We start from the raw sequence: 26,493 nt of genomic DNA, 5'->3' as shown, positions 1-26,493 counted from the left end.
TTTTCTTTCTTTCTTTCTCTCTTTCTTTCTTTCTTTCTTTCTTTCTTTCTTTCTTTCTTTCTTTCTTTCTTTCTTTCTTTCTTTCTTTCTTTCTTTCTTTCTTTCTTTCTTTCTTTCTTTCTTTCTTTCTTTCTTTCTTTCTTTCTTTCTTTCTTTCTTTCTTTCTTTCTTTCTTTCTTTTTATTCCATTACGGTTTATTATGTTTGAATTACCCCATTGGTGCGCCGCACTGGATTGATCCGGTTGAAAGGACTACGGTAGCTGATAAAAAAAAATAAGAAAACATATTACATATGAAAGACGCTGAAAATCTGAAGACCATCTATCGCCACATAACACGAGCAAGAATCTGCTGTTTTTTGGGGGGGGGGGCATTTTTTGCCATTACAAAAATTATGCACAGTACTGTAGCACATTACAACCCAAGACAAAAATAATTGACCCTCCCAAAAAAGTCCCATATTTTGCCGATCATTCTCGCTGTGGTTAAGTGAAACAAACAGAAAAGAACAAAGTAATATAAACAGTCAAATATTCCGCCTGTATTTCATATATTTATTATTGCTAGCATTGAATGATCAGAAAGTTATTTTATTCATCCATCCATTATCTGAAATGCTTTATTCTCACTCGGGTCCAGGCTGTGTCCTTCCTGATATATTTAGGGCATAACACAGAATTGGGATCTTCCTAAAAAAAAATACAGATTGATCAAAACCCTTTTTTGGGTCATGGCGGGGCATCGTTTTTGACTTTGGCCCCCAATCTAAACACCAACAACCTGTTGTATGGATTTTTTCCTGCTGGGTCCTAGTTGGCAGATAAGCCCGGCTGCGGTCAGCGAACTCTGCACGTTCTCACCAGTTCAAGCAGACGTAGCGCAGGTGTTTTTTTTTCATCCGGCAGGGGGGTCAGCTGTGCGATCGAGATCCTCGGGGCTGCAACGGAAATCCACTTTCACATAATTGGTCCGAAAATTCTTTTTCATTTTCTACAACTAATGTCTCTCTTTTCATTTATGCCAGTGTAGAACATTCAAATATTCTTCCAATAGACGGTGGTCGGTACATGAAACCTATGTAACCAACTGTTGCCATTCATAAAACAAGAATAAATTATGGCTTCTTGTGAGAATATCATTTAATTTATTGGTAAATTGAGGCAATATTATCATAATTTCAGTATTTCTTTTTCTTGTGACATTTTTGTTTGGTGCTGTGCCTTTACATTTTCCGAACTTGGCTCAATAAATGTTGGGAAACACTGCATCAAGAAATGCTAGGCTTGAAATCAGATTGCGAGCGAGCCGCACCATCTCATCGGAGGAATATAAACATTTGCACAGCCATGGCAACATCTTGTAAGAGTCTCTTCAGAAGAGTGGACGCTGTTTTTAGCTTCAATTTGCTCTTGCAAGTGTGTGAAAGCCTGGTGTGATAGCCTGGTGTTCCAATAGTTTAGACCAAAATTTTCTAAGGTATTAGCCAAGATGAGCATCTGAAAATTTGGTCAACTATGATATGCGGACTGCTACTGGAGGCCAAAAACAAACTTCTCGTGGTGGTTTTGTCAACAGGCATGACGTTGGACCCACATCCACTCACCTCTTTTGGGAAGAGGCTACTGGCAATGGACTTTGGATAGAAGGGAAAATATTTGCTTGTTCTCGATGTGTTTTTTTTTTAATGTAGAACAAAGACTATGTGGAAATGTACAATTTGGTATTTGTAATTTTGGCACTTCCTTGAAGTCATAGAAATGAGTAGTTTGTTTGAAATGTCCGTTCAGTGCATCTTCGTTTGTCTATGTATAATCAGAGTATATGACATTTTATTGATCTATTATATTAAATTACAATCAATAAATTTGATTAAAAATAAAAAAACATGGCAGAATCTGTTGGCAATTATAAAGAAATACTTTATTGGCAAGGTGAAAATAATTTTCCTGTGAAAAAATGTCCACAATCCTTTGTTAATTAACATTTTAAACGTTAAAAAAACAATGGCACTACAATGAACCGCCAAACTGTACAGTATCTCATAATGCCAAACGCCTTTGAACTCGCTCGCAGTCTTTTCTCAGACAGGTCAGGCAAGGTGACCTTGGCAAAATAGTTGTAAGTACATACCATTCCTCGGGTCAAAAGTTTGACTTTGGCGTTTGCATGTTCTCTCCGTGCCTGCTTGGTTTTTCTCCGGGTACTCCGGTTCTCTCACACATTCCAAAAACATCCATGGCAGGTTAATGGAACACTCTAAATTGTCCATAGGTGTGAGTATGAGCGTGAATGGTTGTTCGTCCATGTGTGCCCTGCGAGTGGCTGGCAACCAGTTCAAGGTTTACCCCACCTATTGCCCGGAGACAGTTAGGATGGGCTCAGGCACGCCACGCGACCCTTGTGAGGATAAGCGGCTTGCATAATGGTGGATGGATGGATGGATGGATGGATGGATGGATGGATCAAATTGAGATGGAGGTGAGCTGTATTAGTAATGAACAGATGCTCAGCACTTTCTTGGGGAAAAAGCAAAGAGTCAATGATAAGCTTGCATGAAGCTATACAGATTGTGAAAAGAACAAAAGACTAACTTCACTTGGGGTGCAACACTTGCCGCGATAAAAGATCCTTTTGTGTAGCCGAATTTCACCAAAAGTGATAACATTTTTATAGAAGTAATGAAATGTAACAATATATCACTGTCCAAAAAAAAAGTTAATTTGTTTATCTTTTGTACCTTGTCTTATTAACAGTGCACACATTGTCTCAGAGTAAGACGCTGTCAATGTTTTTAAGAGTTACATTGCACGACTTCTTGAAGCAGCCCCACTTTTAGCCTGATATGAATCTGTTCTTGCCTTGTAAAGGTGGCTAACCTTAAGAGTTAGAATTGCGCTTCTAGATCAGGGGAATTCAGAAGATACATATTCATGTACATATTGATTTCAATATAAAAGATTAAAGAATCAATTGAACTACACACAGCCTACAAAATTGGTGGAATTAATAAAAGGTGCTAAACTTCTGTTTTGGGGATTTTGATAATCCAACAATAGTCTTATTGCATAATTGCCTCTCAGTCATTTTTGGATCATTTTCGGAAAACAAGAAAAAAATTCCCACATTGTCATAGGAAGCGAAAAGCAAAAAAAAAAAAAAAAAACAAAAAACAAAAACCTTTCTACTTTCTACAACCAATTCTACAAGTTATGCTTGAAATTGTACTTTGTATGCCTAAGGTGTTTGGACTATGTCTTGAGTAAATTTACTTTATTTGCTCTCCACAATGGTTACTTGAGAGATTTTAAAATTAATATTTAACTACACTTTTCCAAAAATCCTAAAGTCAAACAAGTTATATTTATATGATTGTGGGGTTTTTTTTTTTTGGTTTTTTTTTTGGTTTTAAGCCTGAAGCAAACTCCAGCCACTGGTCACTTCCTATTTGCCTATCGTCATGTTTCACGTCACAGTCAAGGAGAGTTGCTCTGCCCAACTTGATGCTGATCACGCATGCAAAGACTTTCCATTTTGAATATTGAACAGGTTTAATATTTATGATTCACTGCAAGATCCGAGCAGGTCTGGGAGGGCAAATCACTCCTAAAACACCACACATCACAGGGTTAGCGCTCAAGTTTATCATTTTAGAGACATATCAGAACATGCTACCGGGCTCACAAGCTATAAAATTCACAAGGAGTTGGCCATTTTTGTATTGAAGCTACTGTTTGTTGTTCAATGGCTATTTCCAGTTGTACCTGTAAATTGGTTCCTCACTGAGGATTTCGACTATCGAGGTTCCATTGCATGTCCCAATCAGGTTCATGTAAAAATGAGCACTAAGTTTATAAGGGATTGTGATATTAGCTGACTTGTCCAAGCTATGTTTCAAGTAATTTGAGAGCTGCTGTTTTGAGTGGTTTTATTATTAGTAGTATTGTTAAACCATTTATTATCTGTTGCCGTTGCCATTGCTCCAGCGTGTGAAACTAGTGCCGCCTCTGAGAATCCGCTAGCTTGTGACACGCAGTACGCAAAACACAAGAGCAACCCCCCCACCCTCACCCAGGCCTTGACCTGAGACGGTGTGATTTGTTTGCCTGGCCGAGCTGCCATATTCTGCAAAGAGCGAGCTACCAAATCACAGGAAACATTTTGCCTTCAACTTTTAAGCGAAAGGTTCCTCATGGTATTTTGTATTTTCAGCCCATTGAACCGCAGAGACAAATAATACAACCGAAACAAATGATCAGACACAGCTCTAAGTGTGATACGGTGCATCACTGCAATGAAACTACAACCACAAAAATTTCTGTATCATTCAATGAATATTTTGGACGGGCAAAATGATGAGCGCCGCCCTACGTTGGAATTAAATCGCTCACTCCTGCAGACCCAAATGCAATTGAGCTCTTAGTCAATGTAAGTTGAGTTTTTCCATGCATGCGATATATCATTAGTCCAATAGCATAACCGCTAAAGTCATTCTAGCTTAGAGCAAATAAAATAATATTGAAGTGCTAAAAAACTGGGCGTTTTTTTTTTTCTTCATTATCTTGGTAATGGTAAGCCTCAAAAGTTGAATCGAGGCCACTGGATTCCGCTTATTTGCTGAATTTCTTGTTCTAAGAACAACTTTCAAAAATGACTTGGCCAATTATGGTATCATGCTCACAATATGTGATGAATAAAAGCATCAGTAGGCTTCGCTTACATTGTGTTGGACATTTCTTGTCAATGTTGAACATGCCTGTCTTTAAATTAAGTCAAAGAAAGTACACTTCACCTATGTTTCATTCACACAGCAAAATACAGTACAGGCTGCATATTCAGAATTCAACTTTCGCATATTTGCATATTTTCTGAGGGATCATTTCTCCTTTTACTCGCTGAAAACTTCACCTTTCGCTCTTTTTGAACTCTGGCCAAAGTAATGTAAGAATTAATTTTGCGGCATCTGGGGGCAATTTGGTATCTAGGATGTATTTGAAGTGAGTTGGGAAGTTTCATTTTGACTTTGGTGCTTTGCTGCCAGCTTGTGGCATCTAAACAATGACAAACCTTTTGAGAGTGGGCATTACTTGCAGATTTTTGGGTTCATATTACAAAGTAGGGCGTTAATTGAATAGTCCATCCATTTTATTTGTCCATTGTCCACTTTGCTTAATGTGTAACATGTGGTTCCTTCTCCATTAGAGACACTGAATTTTGCTGACAACGAATAATCCACCGAGCATCCGTGACACCTTTCACGATGGATCAAGCTCAGTCCGAGATGAACATCTTATCTAATGGCAAAAGTTACAACCTCGGTGATGATGTTGACGTACCAATGAAGACGTCGCTCGAGGATGATCAGTGAGTGTTTCTTGTACTTCACAAGCATGTCCAAGTGCATTCCCAAGTGTATTTTGTTCCATGAATTTGTCATTGCCAATGAGCTTTGTAACTGGTTGGGTGAGTGTGGACTAAATGCCTGTTTGCTTTTGTTTTCCATGATTGCATGTTTATTTTATTGCGTCAATGGGTGGATCCTTGCACAGAAATGGCACTGAAACAGTCAGGTATGACAGGTTTAAAGTGACTTTCTTTAAAATGTACTGTTCTTGGCTTGAATGAATCATAAGCTTTGAACTATGTTGGGAATGAAATAAGCGTTTCACATTCCTTCGAAATAATTACCATCACGTCTCACATTAGATTCGATGACCCCGATGGAGGAATGGAGAATGAAGAATTTTTGCCCGGTGCGGATGGAAAGAAACCAGTCCGATTCACAGATGTGAGAAAACACAAACGACTACATTCCGAGTTTGTTCATTTGTTATTGTTTTATATATATCTTTTTTTGCTTGTTTGTTGTATCAGTTTGAAGGGAAAACCTCCTTTGGTATGTCCGTCTTCAACCTGGGTAATGCCATTATGGGAAGTGGAATTCTGGGACTGGCTTATGCCATGGCCAACACTGGCATACTCCTCTTCTTGTGAGTAGTACCAAAGATATTCAGTGCCCTATTTAGGATTCATTTCATCTTGACAAAAATCAAGAAAAATCAACGTTCTCTAAACCTGCCTGGCTAACTTCAGCTAGCCATTGCAGGCAAAATGAGTTGACAATTTGTCTTAATGGTGAGAAAGGACTCCAGAAAATAGCATACAAACAACCAGTTTAATGGTTGCGGATATTCTCATGAAGCCATGTGGAAAAAGGTGTTTTGCATGACACACGGTGATAAACTACACTGGTCAAGAGCAAATTTTAATCAGTGATGGCTTGATAGGAATGTGTTCCTTCGCATATTTTTTAATGCTGTTTTCAATAATGTCTATTGTTATCTAGCTCATCAGGATTTTGAGATATTTTATCAATGTAATCTATAAAAGCTTGCACAATACGGATTGCACCATGCTATGTACTGCTATGACATTTTATTATCATTCTTCTTCTTCTTATTATTATTATTGTTATTAAAACCGGATATGCTAGAGAAAAAACTAGGACATATTTGGAATCAGCACCAAGACTTCATCTAGAAAAGTTTACTTGTATCACTGATTGAGAGAATTGGCAAAAAATTTGTTGACCAGTGTTATTTGTAACTACCCATTCACTGTATGTTGAATGGGTAGTTACAGCATCATATAGTTTTGTTACAGTACAACAAAAGCAGTAATATTCAATAAGTTTAAAGGCTTTAGAGCCCCACACATGAATGGAAATGCCATTTGTCATAATAAACAAGCGAGTGAACACACCGTTCTCCATTTCGAGTGAACACACCGTTCTCCATTCCTATTTGGTCAGAGGGTCCACCCACATCAAATCCCCTTTCTCAAGCCCTTAAGTCCAGTCAGTATTTCAGGCTGGGTGAAGGCCTTGTAAGCTCTGACTCACGTCAGATAGAGGCTAAACCCTGAGAAAGCGCCAGCATTTACATGTTTGGTGACGGTGTGTTTTCTCAATGGACAGTTGTTGCTGCTTCACTCACATTACCTACCTACACTTTATTAGGCACACCCGCAGGGTCTAATGAGATCCAGTACAAGAGATCAGCCAAAAATCTGTCGTACAAACACAACAAGAGCACTCAGAGAATGCCGAACTCAGTTCTATCCCATTGGCTTGTCTCGGGTGAGGCGTGGAATGTAAGTTTGAGGCCAAACATTGAGGTAGTAAAGATTCCATACAGGTTGATTATTATACATCCAAAGAGAGGTCAGGCAAACTTGCAGTTGTGTTTTTAAGCTTGCACTTGTGTCCTGTAGCTCACCCGGCTAAGGCAGACATTAGACTCTTTATCTATCCCACTCCTGCCACTTGGTGCACCCTGCATTCAAACAAACAGACAGGCAGACTAAATGACCAGCGGCTACCAAGGCCATGTCTGACAGCTGCACTGTGCACATGGTAAGAGGACATAAATGAGCAAATCCAGATCCCACATTAGGGCTGCAGGTTGGACTATTTTTGGGGCTGTGGCCTTTCTGGAGTCTGTGAGAGAGCATACATATAGGTGGGTTTATTCTAGGACATGATCTCTTCTGAGATGCTGGCAATTGTAACCAATGTGTCTCTCTCCGGCTCAGGTTTAGTGAGCCTCTGTTTAGAATAATTCCTTCCTGAGTCCAACTGTCCCCATGATATAAATATTTTTTTTTTTTATACATTAACAGCTTAACATCACGAGCAGAAATTAACCATCTAATATGTTGAAAACAACAAAATGCTTTGATCTTTAGTCGCAAATGTGCACTTCACTTTTTCTTTCAAGAAGACATATTACTATTGTTATTATTTAACAATTTAAAACGGTTCTCTGCTAACTTAGTAAAGTTGTCTTATGTTGTTTTATCATAATACACAAAGATACAGAGGAATGTTTCTTTTCCTATACCAAGCAGCTATAGGCCATCAAATGGAACGAGCACCTAGTCAGTGTTGCCAACTTTCTTCGGCTATATTTTCTAAGCCCTTGAGTGACTACCAGTATTTTTCTGTTCGCTTTTTGTTTTTGAGACTTGCGCCAGAGCCTGAGATATTTTCCTCTCCGCGACCAGACTGCAAATCGACGGTGCTTGTGCGTGGCCTGCACAGGCTAATTTAACCTTAGCCACCCACCAACACTCACAATCGATTTCACAGTCAGGAAGAACAATAAATGAACCACTAATGTAATCTGAAATGTCAAAACATAGTACATAAACATATGATGTTCTACTAGTGGCAGCTAGCTAGCTAGTGGCTAAAATGAGAAGCTAACATGGCAGTCAAAAGTTTTACTCAATGCCCATTTTTTTTCAAACGTCACAAACAGTTGGACTCAAATGCATGTCAACAATCACGAATTATCCAAACTGGCGTTTCACAAAAAAGCTCGTCAATACTAGTTGAGAATTATTGCGAACTAACAGCAGCTGAACAAAAATGGGGAGCTGAACAGCAGCACTTCTCAAACATGGCATGGAAAGAACTGGTAACGCTAGACAAAAGTAATCAGACACTATCATTAGAATGTGAATCTGTTTTCCAACCAGTTTATGAATCACGAAATGGACAAGGACAGCATATGTAACTTAATTGCATCATATTGCAGGTTTCTTCTGACTGCAGTGGCTGCCTTGTCATCTTATTCCATTCATCTGCTTCTCAAATCCTCTGGCATCGTGGGTAAGAATATTTTAGCCCTGCTGTTTATATCATTGAATATTCAAATGATCATCTCTCTTACCTCTGAAGAATGTTAAACAGCTATTTATAGAAATTTTCAGATGTTGGTTCTTTCACTTTTATTATACCCTCAAAAGCTTATAAGAAGGAGAATGCATATACTGTAGTGTTTTTTTAGAAAGATGGGTATGACAAAGCCCATCATCTTTACCCAAGAACACTTATGGGAGAAATGGTCCACGAATTGTAGGCAGTGACTCTGAGATATTGAGTGACAATTTTTTGGTTTCAGGAATTCGGGCTTACGAACAACTGGGCTTCAGGGCCTTTGGCACTCCTGGCAAAATGGCCGCCGGCATTGCAATTACTCTGCAGAACATCGGAGGTGAGTCATATCATATCATACTGGGCGTAGCTTTGGACTAATTGTCAATTAATTACATCATTAGCATTTTTTGGAGGCACATATCCCATTACGGGCGGTATGGTGGTGGACTGGTTACGTACGCCTCACAGTGCAGAGGTGCAGGGTTCAATTCCGACTTCGGCCTTCCTGTGTGGAATTTGTATGTTTTCCCCGTGCCTGTGTGGGTTTTCTCTGAGTACTTCGGTATCCTCCCACATTTCCAAGACATGCATGGCAGGTTAATGGAACACTCTAGTCCAGTGGATAAATGAATGGATCGATAGATGGATGGATATCGCATCACCCACAGTGTTGGAGATGTTCATGCCTGTTGCAGAGGGCTATAATCTGCTCAAATTAAGATGAACGCTACAAAACTGTGAGGACAGTTTTTCGCAGTGCAGGTGGATAATATCACTCTCAAAGCTCAAGAATTGAAGCCGCTTTCACTTTATATTCTTTAGTCATCAGGGGCCTGTTTTGGAATGTCAAGGAAAGCAGCATTGCATAAAGCTGCGGTGGGATAACTTTGTGCTGTATTATTTTTGAGAAATCCAACTCCAATGATTAAATGAGATTATAAATAAAAAATTTGTGTGAATTACCTTACATGCGAGATGAATTGTAATAAATATAGGACTCTTGATAACGGAGATGGTTAGTGGGCCTGATTGAAAATGGAATGGGGCTTTTGGAATGATGAAATAGCATCATTGACCCTAATATCTACCGTCGCAGATTTCACATTCAGAGTCTGCCAGTTATTACAGTGAGACGCACTCACGGTTGGATATTTTCTCTCTGTTACAGCCATGTCCAGCTACTTGTACATTGTGAAGTCTGAGTTACCTCTGGTCATCCAAGCATTCTTGAAGGCTGACCCTAACGCAGAGTGAGTAGCGGCATTAACAGCCCAACGCTTGTGACTTCACAGCTTGCCCAGTCAAGGGCCGATCAGCTGGCACTGGAGGGGTGTGATGAGAATGGAAGCTTGTAATTGAATGAGCAGGGGGGCGGGGCTTGTCTTGCTGTCAACTCATTTGGTGTAGCCGCAAGGTCAACTTTCAGTCATGCCTAAGTTGCTTTGCATCAGACCGCACAGCACTGCTCTGGGTTCCTTCTGCCTCTTCCAATGTAAAAACAAACATGCTCCAAAAGGACTGCTGCCACATAGCTTTGGGCCACTCCCATCCTTCACTTCCCGTGTATACTTAAAGCAACAGTACCAATGGATGAGAAGTAAGGATATACAAGACAGACACAAGTGTTGGGACACCTCGCAATTACACTTACACAAAGCAAAAATATGGTTATTTATGTTGGGTGTGAGAGAGGTGTTGGATGGTGTCGCGTTCTTTCATACCATACTCTCCCCTGTCGTCTTGCGCTAACCTGTTACCTTGTTATCACAGAAAAGCACCTTTTTCGTAAAGAAGTCTCACTGTTCTATGAAATCTTATTGATTTGAAGTTGTACTTTTTGCGACGCCGTGTCCACAAATACCCCCTAAATAAGTGTTACATGTGCAGTGGTTTCTTGAATTTCAAATAACAGGCACACATTGAAAAAAAAATGGTGTGTTGAATTTACTCAATTTTATTTTCGTGAAGTGGTTGCACAAAATGAAATCATCTTGACCCAGTTCCTTTTTTTTCAAGACGATGTCTATTCTACTCAAAAAATGTGTCTAGATTCAGATGATTAATAAGTAGATGTATAATCTATGGTACAGCAAAAAAATATCCTGATCCAGATGATTTTATTTCATGCAACTACTTGACAAAATCAAATTTAATATTTTCAACAAAATCTTTTTCTGTGCCAAATGAGGCCAGCGACAGTTCACAACAACAACAACAACAAATTAAATTGCAAACTCCCCCTCTAATTTATCATTAATTTTCTTTGGTGTTGACCAAGGAAATCAGTGGAGACTTTATTTATTTTTATACTTGATTTTAACAGTACACGAGTGATGCCCTCATGTGGGAAAGGACAGCCAAAGTCGCAGATTGCACTTTTCAGCTTTTTATTGAACTTTGATAGAACAGTAAACACACGTTGAGCACACTCACACAGGAGCTGCTGTTGACCACAGCTCATGCTCAGACAATCGTGACTTGCCATAGTTTGAATTGACCGATCAACCTCCCCAACCTACCAATCCCCTCTTTAAAGCAAACGTCTCACACACTGACTCTACAATTCACATTCTCTCTGCATTTTATGCTTACGTTTTTTTCACTGCAGGGTTCACTGTAGGTGAACGTGTCGAGTTCAGTGAGTTGAATGAGCTTTTACCAGTTACACACAAACAAGTGACAGCAGCAGATGGTGACACGAGGTCTTCATTCCGAGCGCGAGGACATGTCACCTCTGCGCCGCCCCTCATCGAAGGTTCATGTCCGCCTGGCGTGCCTCCCGCCGATCCAATCCATGGCATCGAGCAGCCAGCGCGGAACGAGGGGCGGAGCGAGTTGTGTGTGTTTTTTTTTTTTTTTTTTTATTTCCAGCCCGCGGTTCTTAAAATAGACTCCGATGACTTGAGGCTGACAAACAAAATGACGCCTTCCACTTCAGAAGTCATTAAAATATTATGATATAAATGTATATATAGCAGTACGAGATGCGAACACACTATTAGAGGTAAAAATAAAGTGGATTTTTATGTGCTTGGCCACACACACACAAGGTGAAGTTGAAATCGGGGGTGTGAACTTTCAATTGACTCTTCTGGCTCGGAAGCAAACAAAGTGTCACATTTCAGTTGGTTACATAAAGGCCCATTTCAAAAGTGAAATGTAAGAACACGCAACCGGGGTTCTTGTCAGTATGAGAGCTACGTTACAAAATACAAAAAGGAAGGCGCACATACGTTTGAAAGTTGCGTACACAGTTAGGTTTTAAACTGTTTGGCCGTTCTTTATACATGACAACAGTGTGATGATGCAAACTTTTGAACACGAGCTGACGTTACGTTACATGACATTAATGTCTCCATCTAAACACTGGAAAAAAGTATTAAAACTTCTATCGAAATGGTTTCATTAACACGTGATTGTTAATTTGATTTTCTGATTTAAAAGAGGCAGAATGGCTGAATTCGATTTAGAAATACCGAAGGACTCCCATGTTTTTTTTCACCGTTTGTCGAGCTACTCAAATGAACTATAACGGAACCCAAACTTTTCAAGTTGGACGTTAAAAATAATCAGCATCCAACTTGTCACCGTTAAACCTTGATTGACTCCTTATTTCAGCATTTTAACAGAAAGAAGCAAGGTACTGTAATCTTGATTTTAATGATAAACGAGTAAGTCAGAAAAAAATTGCCAACACTGCACCTCATCTCAGTTTGAACTGTAGAAGTGTAAAAAGAAGTTAACCAGTTATGTCATGTAAAATAATAGAATGTCAACGATGTCTTTGCAGCCTGTAGTTGCTAGTGCGGGTCAACTCCAACATCACACATGGTGATCCATCATCTGCCACATTTGTACATTTTTGCAGCATACTGTAACCATGTCAAAGAAAAAATGCTAACTCTTTCTGGGAAAAGAAACAGAACAAGTACTTTGAGGATAATGAGAGCTCCAATTTAATAAAAACTACAAGAAGACAGTTCAAATCCAACCCGATGACTGATTCTAAGAAGTGTCTGCCCAGTTTTCCTTAGGTGAGGTCACATATACACACAAGGAACATCAACACAGACATGAACACGGGAGATCACGTTGCTGCATGCACAGATGTCTTGCGTAGTCTCACAGCGGTGTTGATCCAATATTACAGAGAAAGAGAAACATCATCAGCTTTCTTATCATCACACCAAGACAAAACTTGATATGAGGTTATAATTCCATCAAATAAATGTTATCTGGCTTATATTTTTCTAACCTGCAAGAATTGTCTTGTTCTTTTGATCTGTCAACTGGTACACAGTACCTGAGCTTGGCTAAGTTTGATGTGAAAACTGAGCCGCAATGACCTGCTGGGAGGTTTTTAAAAGATGACATGACCTGTAATTGTTGGACTTCAAAAAGACGCACACACACACACACACACACACACACACACACACACACACACACACACACACACACAGATATACACACTTGGAGCACCCGTCCTGCTACACGGATGCCAACGATCGATGTTTGCACTTTACCATCATTGCCCCCTCGTGATGATATTTGTTTTGTTTGGCATGCCAGGTGAGGAATCTTTTTTGACGCACCATTAAACACATCGTTTGGACTGCGCATTGTCTGTTGACTGTAAACTGTTCTCAAGGGGTGTCAAAACAATGGAAGAAAGATACTGGAGGTCCATCCCACAAAACTGTAGGTCGGCCATGACGGACAGACACAAAGCAACATTGGCGATGAAAATTCTGTGTGAACAGGTTTACTTCGGTGGACCCTCCCAAGTCAAATACCCCCAAAATTGGAACAATTTGCAGTTCAACCCAAAATAAAAGGTTTCTGGCGGTACCAGCTCGAGGAACACATGCCTATATTATTTCCTATGGTTGAAATTAGGATAAGTCAATCAGCATTGGGAACTTCTATCTACTCCACATATTGTACATCCCTCAGGTGTTATGTTTTATGAATGCTATCAATGGAGAGCATGTTGGATGGGGGAGGTACATGCAGTGTCCACATTTAGTAGGTGGTGAGTCAGCAACACAGGATTGAAAGGGGGGCAGTGCCAACCTTGAAATTTTCAAATGCAATAACGGTCATGCATGTTTTAGGGGCTACGTGGCCTGCATAGTATCGTCACGGCAAAACTTAAACTTGCCGGATTTCACTGTTGGGGACTCAAATAAATCAATACGGTTGCACTTGCACAGTAAGCAAAATGATAATTGACATGACATTCAAAATCCATGAGCTCAAATAAGTACACTTTTTTTCCCCTCCTGTTCTTAATAGTCTTTGGTACTTGAATGGCAACTACCTGGTCATCATGGTCTCCGCCAGTGTCATCCTGCCCCTGGCCCTGATGAAGCAACTGGGTAAGTGGACACGCTATCCCCTTCCACATACTGTTTGACTTTGAAATCCGAAACTATTTTATTAACCCATGATTAGGGGCTAATACACTATGCAGAAATATCATAAAAATAGTCAGAATTGCGTAAATCACAACAAACATTTCCTCGTGTAAGGAAGCAGAGAGGAGTCGAGTGGCGTATTCGAGTTTGCTCAGTTTGGTCGAAACACGGTTTTCGGTCGTAATCCGAGGCGTAAAAATGTCGAACTTTCTGGTTGAAATCCGATTTGGTCGATAACAGAGACTGAGTTTTGACGATATCGCCTATGTTACTCTGTCTTCTTTCAGGTTACCTTGGCTATACCAGCGGATTTTCTCTCAGCTGCATGGTGTTCTTCCTCACTGCGGTATGTTGACCGAGGAGGGAATGGTGGAGGGAAATTCACAACAAATGTTTGATCCACGAATGGCACACTCCATTTGCTGGTTCGGCTAGAAATTGTCTTGAAAACGGTCCTTTTCAGGATACTGTTCAATGTTGTCACAAAATGTCATCGGAGGGTTGAAATAGAGATAAACAGATACTGGAAGAGTCACAGAAAGGCATAGAGATGGATGTCCTTCTCAATGTTTCCGATCAGCTCCTTGTCAAATGAAGTTAACTTGAAAAGCTTACAATGTGATTCAGGTTGTAACGTTTGTGTGTTCTGCTAACATAGTTGCCAGTGTAGTTGTGCGTTTTGCTAAGTTCGGTCGCGCACCACTTCTTTCTGTCATGAGCCCCATTCATGTCATGTCAGTGCCCTTTCAAATACCCTTTCTCTCCTTCAGGTCATCTACAAGAAGTTCCAAATTCCGTGCCACTTTGAGGAGTTCAACTCGCTCAATCACACCACGGCCCACCCCAGCCTGAACGTGTCGAACCACGTTGGCGATCACCTCCTGACTCGCGAAGAGGACGACGCTCTTTGCGCGCCGCGCATGTTCACCCTCAACTCACAGGTGAGCCCACACACCTGAGATGGAAGCAAGGTTCATGAAGGCATTCCTGGATGGGTTTAATGTGGAAGAACTTCCATCAAGCAGCTTTAAAATGAACAATTCATATTATTATTCCTTGTTCACTTCCTGTAGGTGTAATGTATTGTGTGCTTCTCCAGACAGCCTACACCATCCCCATCTTGGCTTTCGCCTTTGTTTGCCACCCTGAGGTCCTCCCCATTTATACTGAGCTCCGCAAGTGAGTTGCTTGTCTCTAAAATGCACACATTAATCATTTTTAAATTCAAACTACATGGCACTTTTGTTTTTTTTGCAGCCCCACTAAAAAGAAGATGCAGAAGGTGTCCAACATCTCCATCTTTGTCATGTACACCATGTACTTTCTGGCAGCTCTCTTTGGCTACCTAACCTTCTATGGTGAGCCCTCATATGTGATTCCAAATCATATCCACACATTGATTGTTTTGTCGTTATTAACAGAACGTATACGGTGCTACTTTTACAACAAGAATGTCAAACTCATTTTTGTCATTGGTCGCATATAGTGAGTTATAGTTACAGTGTGTTCTGCTAACATAGTTGCCAGTGTAGTTGTGCGTTTTGCTAAGTTCGGTCGCGCACCACTTCTTTCTGTCATGAGCCCCATTCATGTCATGTCAGTGCCCTTTCAAATACCCTTTCTCTCCTTCAGGTCATCTACAAGAAGTTCCAAATTCCGTGCCACTTTGAGGAGTTCAACTCGCTCAATCACACCACGGCCCACCCCAGCCTGAACGTGTCGAACCACGTTGGCGATCACCTCCTGACTCGCGAAGAGGACGACGCTCTTTGCGCGCCGCGCATGTTCACCCTCAACTCACAGGTGAGCCCACACACCTGAGATGGAAGCAAGGTTCATGAAGGCATTCCTGGATGGGTTTAATGTGGAAGAACTTCCATCAAGCAGCTTTAAAATGAACAATTCATATTATTATTCCTTGTTCACTTCCTGTAGGTGTAATGTATTGTGTGCTTCTCCAGACAGCCTACACCATCCCCATCTTGGCTTTCGCCTTTGTTTGCCACCCTGAGGTCCTCCCCATTTATACTGAGCTCCGCAAGTGAGTTGCTTGTCTCTAAAATGCACACATTAATCATTTTTAAATTCAAACTACATGGCACTTTTGTTTTTTTTGCAGCCCCACTAAAAAGAAGATGCAGAAGGTGTCCAACATCTCCATCTTTGTCATGTACACCATGTACTTTCTGGCAGCTCTCTTTGGCTACCTAACCTTCTATGGTGAGCCCTCATATGTGATTCCAAATCATATCCACACATTGATTGTTTTGTCGTTATTAACAGAACGTATACGGTGCTACTTTTACAAAAAGAATGCCAAACTCATTTTTGTCATTGGTCACATATAGTGAGTTTATAGTGAGTTATAGTTACAGTTCCTCACAGAGGGCCATTTTGAGTGTGAAAGCATACAAATGCAATAAAACAAAATGTGTAAACAAATGTTTAATCTCCTCATATTATTACAGATACAGATGTTCAATGACAGTTCAAGTTCCTATAAAATAGGGTCTTAAAAACAAAAGTCATTTTTTATTACATCACAGAAACCTGGCATTTCAACTTAGTGGTTTCTACTTATATACTTACATCAACTGTAAATATAAGATTATTGTACACCATGTACTTTCTGGCAGCTCTCTTTGGCTACCTAACCTTCTATGGTGAGCCCTCATATGTGATTCCAAATCATATCCACACATTGATTGTTTTGTCGTTATTAACAGAACGTATACGGTGCTACTTTTACAAAAAGAATGCCAAACTCATTTTTGTCATTGGTCACATATAGTGAGTTATAGTTACAGGTCCTCACAGAGGGCCATTTTGAGTGTGAAAGCATACAAATGCAATAAAACAAAATGTATGAATGTTTAATCTCCTCATATTATTACAGATACAGATGTTGAATGAGAGTTCAAGTTACTATAAAATAGGGTCTTAATAACAAAAGTCATTTTTTATTACATCACAGAAACCTGGCATTTCAACTTGGTGGTTTTTACTTATATACTTACATCAACTGTAAATTTAAGATTATGAATAACACATTTTTTAATGAATAAAAAAATGTGTATATATGAATATACATGAATATTTACAACATTTCTGAATGTATTCCTGCAGGCAACGTGGAGCCAGAATTGCTTCACACTTACAGCCGCATTGATCCTTACGACACTTTGATCCTGTGCGTGCGTGTGGCTGTCCTCACCGCCGTCACACTCACCGTCCCCATCGTGCTCTTCCCCGTAAGTTTCCACTTTCTTCCGCTTGGAGGCTACCGTACAGCACAGTAATGTGGCTAATCTCATTTTGCCTGGCCGTGTGTGTGTGTGTGTGTGTGTGTGTGTGTGTGTGTGTGTGTGTGTGTGTGTGTGTGTGTGTGTGTGTGTGTGTGTACACAGGTGCGCAGAGCCATTCAGCAGATGTTGTTCCCCACCAAGGCTTTCAGCTGGCTGCGTCACATCGCCATCGCTCTGGTTCTACTCATGCTTATCAACATGCTGGTGATTTTCGCCCCCAACATTCTGGGCATTTTCGGAATCATCGGTTAGTACATATTATTCAAAGCTGTTTCGTACTACAGTACTATAAATATCGGCTTTCACCTAAGTGGAAGCTCTATATTCACAGGCCACATTAGGTACACCTGCACAATCGCTCTCCCTTTTCTTTAGTGCTTTTCTTTATTAGGCTCACAAGTGAGCTGTAACGTCCCAAGTGACTCTGGTAAACCTGGATTGGTCACCAGCCACTCACACTGGTAACGAGCAATCATGGCTCAGCCTCAGAAAACAGGTGAGCCGTGATTGGTCGTTACCTGAGCCCTGAGCAACTGTAATGTCATTTTCAGTTGACAGGTCATGGCAAAATGGCCGCCGCCTGTGATGGCCGGTTGGATTTTGCGCCGTAACTCATATTCCACAAATGCGATTTGAATCAAAATGCAGTGTTTAGAATAGTGAAGTGCATAGAACATATTGTGAAGAAAAATAAATAAATAAATAAATTGGGTGGGGGGGGGGGGGTTGACTTCCCCTTTAATATCTTTGCAAAGGTACTCTGTAATGTATAATATACAGCTGTATCAATAATTTAGGATTATGACTTGCTTACTGTGTCTGTGTTTACAGTCTGAACCTACATTTGACATTATTCTACCCGTTCAGTACCCCTCTGTGGAAATCAAAAACGTGACCACTGCATGTTGACAGATAAAAGGGAGAAGGAAAAAAAAGTCAGCCAAATGGAGTCAATATTACTGTGCCACTTATTTCACGGAATTGGGGTCATCTTTCTTTGGCCGGGTGAAAGTTGAAAGCGTTTCCGTTTACATACTGTACTGCCAAGGACGTTTTCAAGGCAGCCGATAGCTTGACAAACACGCAGGGGTACAAACATAGAGTGCCTTTTAACATATATCAGTGGTATAGCGGGATAGAAGCCGAGTTACCTGTCAACAACAATACTGGCAGAGAGACGACCTTGAACACACTTTGACCCTTTCGGGTCATCAGCGATAATACAGGCAATATTTGCGTTGTGTTGGGTGCACTGAAGACCACTATTGATGTCCTCACAACACATTTGGAACACTTTTTCCAAAAAAAAGAGTGGTCAAAAAGTATCAGGATGTACCAAATTAATAGACTTTACTCCGAAAAGACTTGAGGGTTGTCATTAGAGCAATACTTTTAGGGGGTGCACACTTATCCAACCAGCTTGTTGTTCATTTGTTATTTGTTTTTGTATTTGTCCCACTTTTTTCACCCACACTCTCTTGATTAGAATTTGCAACTTTTTGTGGAATACGTTTCACAATAATTGTAAAATGTCATGAATTTTGGAAACTTTCTATGCGAACTCACCTTAAACAAAATAACAAATTTGTACATTAAGTGATCTACTCACCACTTCAAAAAAATGTCAACCCAATCTGCTGAAAGTCAACAGCTACCCAGGAAGTGGGCTAGCAAAGCAACCCGGCTATTTTTTAGTGCGCACATATTGAGACTGTGTGAGTATTACTAAAAAACCTGCCTACAGTGCTGAAATACTGTGCTGCTAATGTTTGTTGCACACATTTGTGCTTCATATTTCCAGGTGCCACGTCTGCTCCTTGCCTTATTTTCATCTTCCCCGCTGTCTTCTACATCCGCATTGTTCCCAAAGAAAGCGAACCCCTGAGCTCTCTTCCCAAGATCCTGGTGAGATCATTTCGACCTGTTCCACTATCTCGATCGTGTGATGCATTGATGCTATTCCCAACTTTTTTATTATAGGCCGCCTGCTTTGCCGCCTTGGGTGTCTCCTTCATGATAATGAGTCTCAGCTTCATAATAATCGACTGGACGTCGGGAAGCGGCAATGCCGGCGGGGGCCACTAGAACCTGCGTGAGTGTGTTTGGGGACGGAGGAGCAACGAGAATTAAGAGCTGGCACGTAAACATGCCAAGCAAAATGTCACACTTGTATTGATGGAGCTGAAATAACGTTTTACTGCAATGTTATTTATACACATACATTCACTGGCCACCCGATTAGGTACACCTGAGAATGCGCAGGCATCTAAGCGGCATTGATCATTTTATGATTCTATGGGAGGAAAACTACAATGCGTCACATTAACAGAAGTTTTCACACACCCTAGTTGGATCCAGGGCACTTAACCACAAATACTGTAATAAGCATATTTTTAAATGATCACCTCTTTTGCTTTTATTATCCTTGCCAACGCAAATGTTTTGCGACAGCTCTAATTTGACTGTGGCCAGTGAGTGTACCAGAGCAGAAATAATGCTCTTTAATTTCATGAATTAACTCATGCTGCGATCATCTTTGCGCTAATCCAGCCACGTTACCCACGAACAACGGCAGCCGGTACTGTAAAAACAAACATTGTATACATTTCTAAAGTGTCTAATTAAAAAAAAGAAACAAAGGCTAAGTTATTCTCTCGCGCTGAAGTCGAGGAAAGACATTCAAACAGGAGTGTCTACTGTCTATTTTATAGAACTGCTGTCTTTTTAAATTCAAAAGAACTATATTTAACTACTCGTCAAGTTATATGCTCAGAAGCATTATGTATGATTTAGTTTTGATGAATCTTACGTCAACATGACTATATATACACACACACACACACACACACACATATATATGTGTGTATATATATATATATATTTTTTTTTAACAACTGCTCATCACTCTTTATACAACTATGATTACACAACTACCTGTGACGGTATACTGTATAGACAGTTCTGGACAAAATTCTTTATTACCCGAGTCAAATTTTGAGTTTAAAGTGAAATCTTAAAATGTTGAATCTTTTAAGTGGGAGTGAGATAAGAAAATGCCAAACGACTATAAGATGCAAAGAAAAAAAACTCCCAAGATGTCCAAAATTTTTCAGAGTCAACTAATCCGTTCAACGGTAGTTGCTTTATGGTTTGTACTTTTTTTTATGCTGTCTACAGACAAAGCGATATTGTAGTTGTTCATACTAATGATGTCCTCGTGAGGATAAGCGGAGTAGAAAACTTTTCATTTTTGGGGGAAGTCACTTTCTTGTTTCATTTACAGCTAAAAGACGAATTCAACTACTCTGTAAAAAATGTAATGACGGTCTGAGTCATGGTCTTAACTTTGACTCAAATATTCTACTATTCACAAGTAAGTCCCATTTATGACCTCTAAAATAAGCATTATGGTCTCTCAGATGTGAGAGATAAATCAGACATTTTTTGAAGGGAAGGATGAGTGAGTGACAAAAGCATCCCTTCAGCGAGCACGTGTCTGCTAATAGTCTTGATTTGTTGTTGATGCTGTGGTTTGAGATACATTTTAAGATCAAAATTCCATTGCTTTTCTCTTGAAGTGAAATCCTTTCCACAATAGTGTTTTTGGTATCCCTACTCACCTGATGTCGATGATCACCTGTTCATCTCAAACGTAATTAATTTCGGCTTGTGGATCATGTTATCATTGGGGTGACATAGCGCTAACAACATGCATATACTGTATGTACTGCTTTTGCTGATTGGAGTTATCTTTTTTTTCATGGGAATACAGTACATACAATAAATATAGTTTCAAGTGTAAATGAACAAAGCAAATGAATGCATCTCATTTTTGTAAAGATCCATTTTCCCCCCAGGATATACTGCTTGTGTCCAAAAAAGATTTTATATTCAGATGCCAGATTTTATTTATGTATAGCAAATCTATTATTTGTAGCTCTAGCCATTTGGATTCATGCTATGAAGATATTTTCACAGATCAATTTTGAACAACTCAAGGAAATCATTGTCTGTCCCTTACAATGTATTTGCAGTGTTTGAGTTCAGTCCTGTGTTGTGCAAGAGAGTTCTTTATTTGAAGGGACAAAACCAAAACGACAACAAACTACCTACCGCTTGGGAAAAAAAAAATGCCTTTAACCTTTGAACACAGAAATGCTGCAAGGTCAGTGAATAGAAAATGTCAAACATGCAATTCCTGTTCCTAAATATGTTTTTGTAGCTGACGTTACGATACTCTCGTCTCTGGAAGTGACACATAGTTTATGAATAGCTTTTGGGGATTGAGACTTGGCTTTATGTTGATGATGTGTATAAATGTAAACATTTTCTATTTGTGAGGCATACTGCATTTGCCATAGTTAAGTGTCAAGTGTAAATAGCAGGCTTTAGTTTGACAATAAAATATAATGGTTAATGGGGTTGTTTTTTTTCATCACGGCTTGTGTCATCTTTTCAGTCTTGTACTCCAACTTTTTTTATTATTGATGATATTGATGATGATAATGATGATGACAATTACTGCGACCGGAACTACTATTACAGTAATACTAATACTCTAAATTTTCATTTGTCATTTACTCAATACTCCTGAACCCCAAAAAAATCAGAACAGCAATTTGAATCTCGCTCAGATTAAAAATGATAGTCAATATTTTAACCCTTTAATGCACCCTGTAACCTGATAACATGATAAGCTGTTCACTGTAGTAAACACTTTCCCTGAAAGGATTACATATAATTACACTTGGTCCATCGTACATTTTAGAACATTGACAGTTATGGAAAATATCTCAGAGGTACAAAACAAAAGCTGCACAATACAAAAACGTTCTGTTTATACAGAAACTGCTGGTCTCAATTCATTCTAGATTTTTTTTTTTCTGATTACAATGTTCTCAATTTAGTTTTGCCAGTCTTGCCGCAGTTACTTTGCAAAAGTTACTTAGTTACTTTAACGAACTTGCTTAAACCACTGCGGTGGTGGTGGAAGAAACTACTGTACTCATTGAAATCCTGGCATTGCCTTCAAGTACAGACTGCAAAGTAACATTTTGTGATTCTGAAGAGTAACTCTAGCCTGATAACTAGACTGGGAAAAGTCACACGTTCGATCAGTCGTTACCGAAAATGTACACATCTTGGAGTAACGCATTAACGGCATCACTGAGTTTTGAGTCTGTTGCCTCACATTCGGCATACATTGATCTTTATTTAAGATAGGGTAACATTTAGTCCCACAATGGGGAAATTTGGACATGAATTCAAACACTCATTTTATTAGCAAAAAAAATTAATACATATACTGTACTACTGTATACCTGTACTGTATTATCAACTGAAAGTTAAAAAGCGGCTTCATTTAATCTATAATATCGAGTTAAATAAAAACAATACTGTAGCTGTAAAAGCAAAGTGTGGAATTAATACGCGATTCGTACTGTAGTGGGTATTTCTGATTGAGAAACGGCCGAGATCGGTCTTTTGGCAAAAGTAACCTTGAGTGGTAATCTATGGTTTTCCACTAGAGGCCGCTGTTTGTTAACTTCCCGTTCTTTCTTTGAAATAGCCGTCTTCCGTCAGAAAAATACTCAAGCACAAACCTGCCTGAAAAATCGACCCAAGTGAAGTAATGAAATATTTGTACTTCCTTACCTCATACCGTTGCTACGTTATTGAAATGTACTTCAAACGAACGAGTCAAATCAGACATTGCTTTATTTTAATGGATAAACAGAAAACTGGCCTCCGACAAAAATAAAACTCAGAACATAGCTCGCTAGAATTCTGAAAAAGACTGATGTTATTGAGTTAAGACATCGATCATTTTCATGTGTATGTGTGTTTCGTGTCATTGTTGTTGGACTAGTTCGCATTCCTGTTCAATGAGAGCGTCAGTTTGATTGAGAATGTGTGTCGAGGCCTCCGGCATAGTCTGCTAATTGCCCAGAGTGGGGATAGGTTAAAAGAAAATGAAACCAAGATTGAACATTTCAAAAATTTCAACCAATAACCTGTATGACATAAATGAAAATGAACGAATCATTAAGAGAAGGACTGTAAAAAGAAACAACTGAGGTAATATGAGGGTCACTGTCAAGTGAACGAACCTGCTCGTTATTTCTTTGTCCGGATCGGATCACATCAACCTGCCCTTTTTGCGGATCAGCCAGTCAGATGACCTCTGCCACGAATGTGCTCCCTAGTGTTATGTCATCAGCGTGTGTATATTTAGTTGAGTGTCTTCCTGTGCCCGCGAGTGGTCTCGTGGCCTTGTCACATGACATGTTGCCTGTTGTGGTGAGTCATTGTTTTGGGGTTATTTGGGTTATTGAGTCATGATTCTGCTGCTCAAGTGATGTTTTTGTTTTGCCTTTTTGTTCATAAATACATGTTTGAATATATCCTGTCTTGCCTCCCCTGCGTCCCAGCACTTGGGTCCGCCGACCTTGTTTGCCCTCGCTCCACCATAACGTGCTTTGAATCAAAGACCAATGTGTTCAAATCAAATTTATTATTCAACGAAACACGAGACAAAAGTTGTTTTTTTGTCTTTCAACCATCCCATGTAGACTTAATGTTTCTTACAACTATGTTTAGAGGAGCCTTTTAAATTAAAAGGGTTTTTAATTCAGCTCTTCATTGGAAAAGATTGGGATGAACAACATGCATCCCCAATATACATCCATCAAGTCAAGTCAAGTCAAGTTAGCTTTTATTGCCAAATATGCTCTATGTGGAACATACAGCACAGATGAAATTAATTTCCTCTCTCAACCACAGTACAAACATGTAATGCTAAAATTTACGTTAAAATTCCATAAGACATAAATCTATAAATATGTTAAATAAAATGAAATAAACATCCATCCATTCATCTTCTATATACGGATTAGCCCAAGCGTCACCAACATGGTCTCCGCATGCACCACGTTACCCGTGAGAACGGCATAAGTAGCCCCCAGGAGCTTTTCATAAAATAGCTCACCAGTGAGAGGACATTATGATTATTTATTTTATTTTTTTTAGCAATGTTGTCAAAATGATCATTTTAAAAATGTAAACACCGGCAGAGATGTATGAAAAAGAAAGTATTGCACATATTTATTCTACCTATTTTTTAATTGGTGAAACGTCATTAACATACGTGACCAATGTCTGAAAATGAATATCATTATTTATTCATAACAACACATTTTTAAAGGTAATTGGGGTAAATTTGTTATTTCTAATCAGTATATAAGAAGTAGCTCACACTCTCAAAAAGGTCGGTGACCCCTGGCTTACCCTGTTCATTTTCGCAGGTACTGCAGTTCCCTCCCATGGAAATCATGTATTTATTTTTCATCTTTCGGTTTTAGTTTGTCAATAGATGCAATTATGAACGGTTGTTTCCATGTCACCGAGTAATTAGCGTTTGCCCTGCAACTTTCTGGGTTAAACCTGACTTCAGCAACCTTGTGTGTTACAAGCAGGAAAGAAAATGCATGTATTTTTTTTTTTTTTGTTCCTCGTTCCTTACACATTCGTGAGCAGCTGATAGACAATTCAAAGAAAAAGAAGATTGCTCAATACTAAATAGGAAACTACAGAGATCAACGCTTGATTGCACTTGTAAACTTGTCTGACTGCATTTGTGTTTCAGCAGAACTTGCTTCTGTCCAAACACTAAATGCCACCGGTGCATGACGTGGCTGCTTTCCTACTCTTCCTTCTACTATGCTCAAATATTCTGTCCTGTTCCATTGTATAAACTGACTGCATTTATTTTATATTATTTATGATATTAGATAATAGTTAACAAAAACTAATGAAATAACTAAAGGCAAAATTGAAAAAACATTTTCATTAAAGATGTCAAATGTAAAAATGAGTGATTTTTTTTTACTAGCTGAAAGTATATTTTACCTTCATAAAACTCACAAAAACTGATGGTATCTAATTATATAAATATTATTTATCAATTAATTTCATTCATGAGCTTTTGGGGTTGATTTTAAATGTATTTTTTTTTTTTTGGTGGTACTGTACAGATGTACAGAATTGAGAAGGTTGAACAGTTGTTTGGGAGTTTTACTTTACACAGTATTCAGTGGCTTTTTTTTTCACTTAACCAATACTCCACATGTGGAAAGAGACAAAATTAATACTAAAACTAAAAACTAAAATAAAAAAATAACTGAAAAAAATAACTGATAAAATCGAACAAACCCATTCTTAAAACAAATGAAAAGTAACTGAATAGAAAATACAAAAAAATAAAAACTAGTTAGAGTCACACTAACACCAAGAGACAATTTAGAGTGTTCAATCAGCCTGCCATGCATGTTTTTGGAATGTGGGAGGAAACCGGAACACCCGGAGAAAACCCACGCAGGCCCGGGGAGAACATGCAAACTCCACACAGGAAGGCCAGAGCTGAGATCGAACCCACACCCTCTGCACTGTGACGTCAACACGCTCACACCGGACCAACGGGCCACCCTTAAAAATAAATAAAAAATTTGAATCTTTTCTATTCCGGCATCATGGTGAGTGACTGGCTAGCATTCCGGCCTCATATTGCAGAGGCCCGGGGTTCAATTCCAGCTCCAGCCTTCCTGTGTGATGTTTGCATGTTCTCCTCGTGCCTGCGTGGGTTTTCTCCATGTACTCCGGTTTCCTCCCACATTCCAAAAAACATGCACGTAGGTTAATTGATCCCTCTAGATCAGTGGTTCTTAACCTTTTCTGAGGTACTGAACCGAACCAGTTAATATGCGCATTCACCGAACACTTCATTCGTAAAAAATAAATATATATATTTTATACAAATTCAAGATATTAAAAAAACACATTTACTAAAAACAGAAAAAAGTAAATACAATTTCAAGGGATAAGTACAAATATATATATTTTTTAACGTATTATCACGACAGTCACACCTTGACTAGGAAGCAAACTTAATTTCCCACAACACTGATTGGACAAGCAATGTAATGTGATCATTGGCAGCCAGTGATGGCCAAGTGGGCGTGTCATAACTAATTGACATGTTGAGTCGTGTG

The 26,493-nt window shown here is 39.3% G+C and overlaps 1 protein-coding gene and 1 long non-coding RNA gene across 4 annotated transcripts in view; both read left to right on the top strand.

Moving 5' to 3' along the window:
- Window positions 1-21,863, top strand: part of LOC109522232 (uncharacterized) — a 22,956-nt gene extending 1,093 nt beyond the window's left edge. Inside the window, exon 2 of the long non-coding RNA XR_002169537.1 lies at window positions 20,912-21,863. This is a non-coding gene — a long non-coding RNA (uncharacterized LOC109522232). The remainder of the gene's footprint in view (window positions 1-20,911) is intronic.
- LOC109522229 (sodium-coupled neutral amino acid transporter 3-like) lies at window positions 5,188-20,069 on the top strand. Of its 3 annotated transcripts, none has more exons than XM_019880578.1 (16): window positions 5,188-5,363; window positions 5,549-5,569; window positions 5,706-5,787; window positions 5,874-5,989; window positions 8,600-8,673; window positions 8,966-9,058; window positions 9,890-9,971; window positions 14,020-14,102; window positions 14,429-14,487; window positions 14,912-15,082; window positions 15,241-15,320; window positions 15,399-15,499; window positions 17,268-17,392; window positions 17,549-17,693; window positions 19,248-19,351; window positions 19,427-20,069. In XM_019880578.1, exons 1-16 carry the CDS (start codon window positions 5,260-5,262, stop codon window positions 19,529-19,531), a joined length of 1,545 nt encoding a protein of 514 aa, XP_019736137.1. In that variant the 5' UTR covers window positions 5,188-5,259; the 3' UTR covers window positions 19,532-20,069. The 3 variants fall into 3 exon arrangements, with proteins under 3 accessions (XP_019736137.1, XP_019736138.1, XP_019736139.1); XM_019880580.1 differs by having other exon boundaries at window positions 5,342-5,363; window positions 5,533-5,569; XM_019880579.1 differs by lacking the exon at window positions 5,549-5,569.
- Window positions 21,864-26,493: the final 4,630 nt, after the last annotated feature.

The sequence above is a fragment of the Hippocampus comes genome, unplaced genomic scaffold, assembly GCF_001891065.2.
Source record: "Hippocampus comes isolate QL1 unplaced genomic scaffold, H_comes_QL1_v1.1 scaffold68, whole genome shotgun sequence".
Taxonomy (NCBI): domain Eukaryota; kingdom Metazoa; phylum Chordata; class Actinopteri; order Syngnathiformes; family Syngnathidae; genus Hippocampus; species Hippocampus comes.
This window is presented reverse-complemented; position numbering and strand designations above follow the sequence as displayed.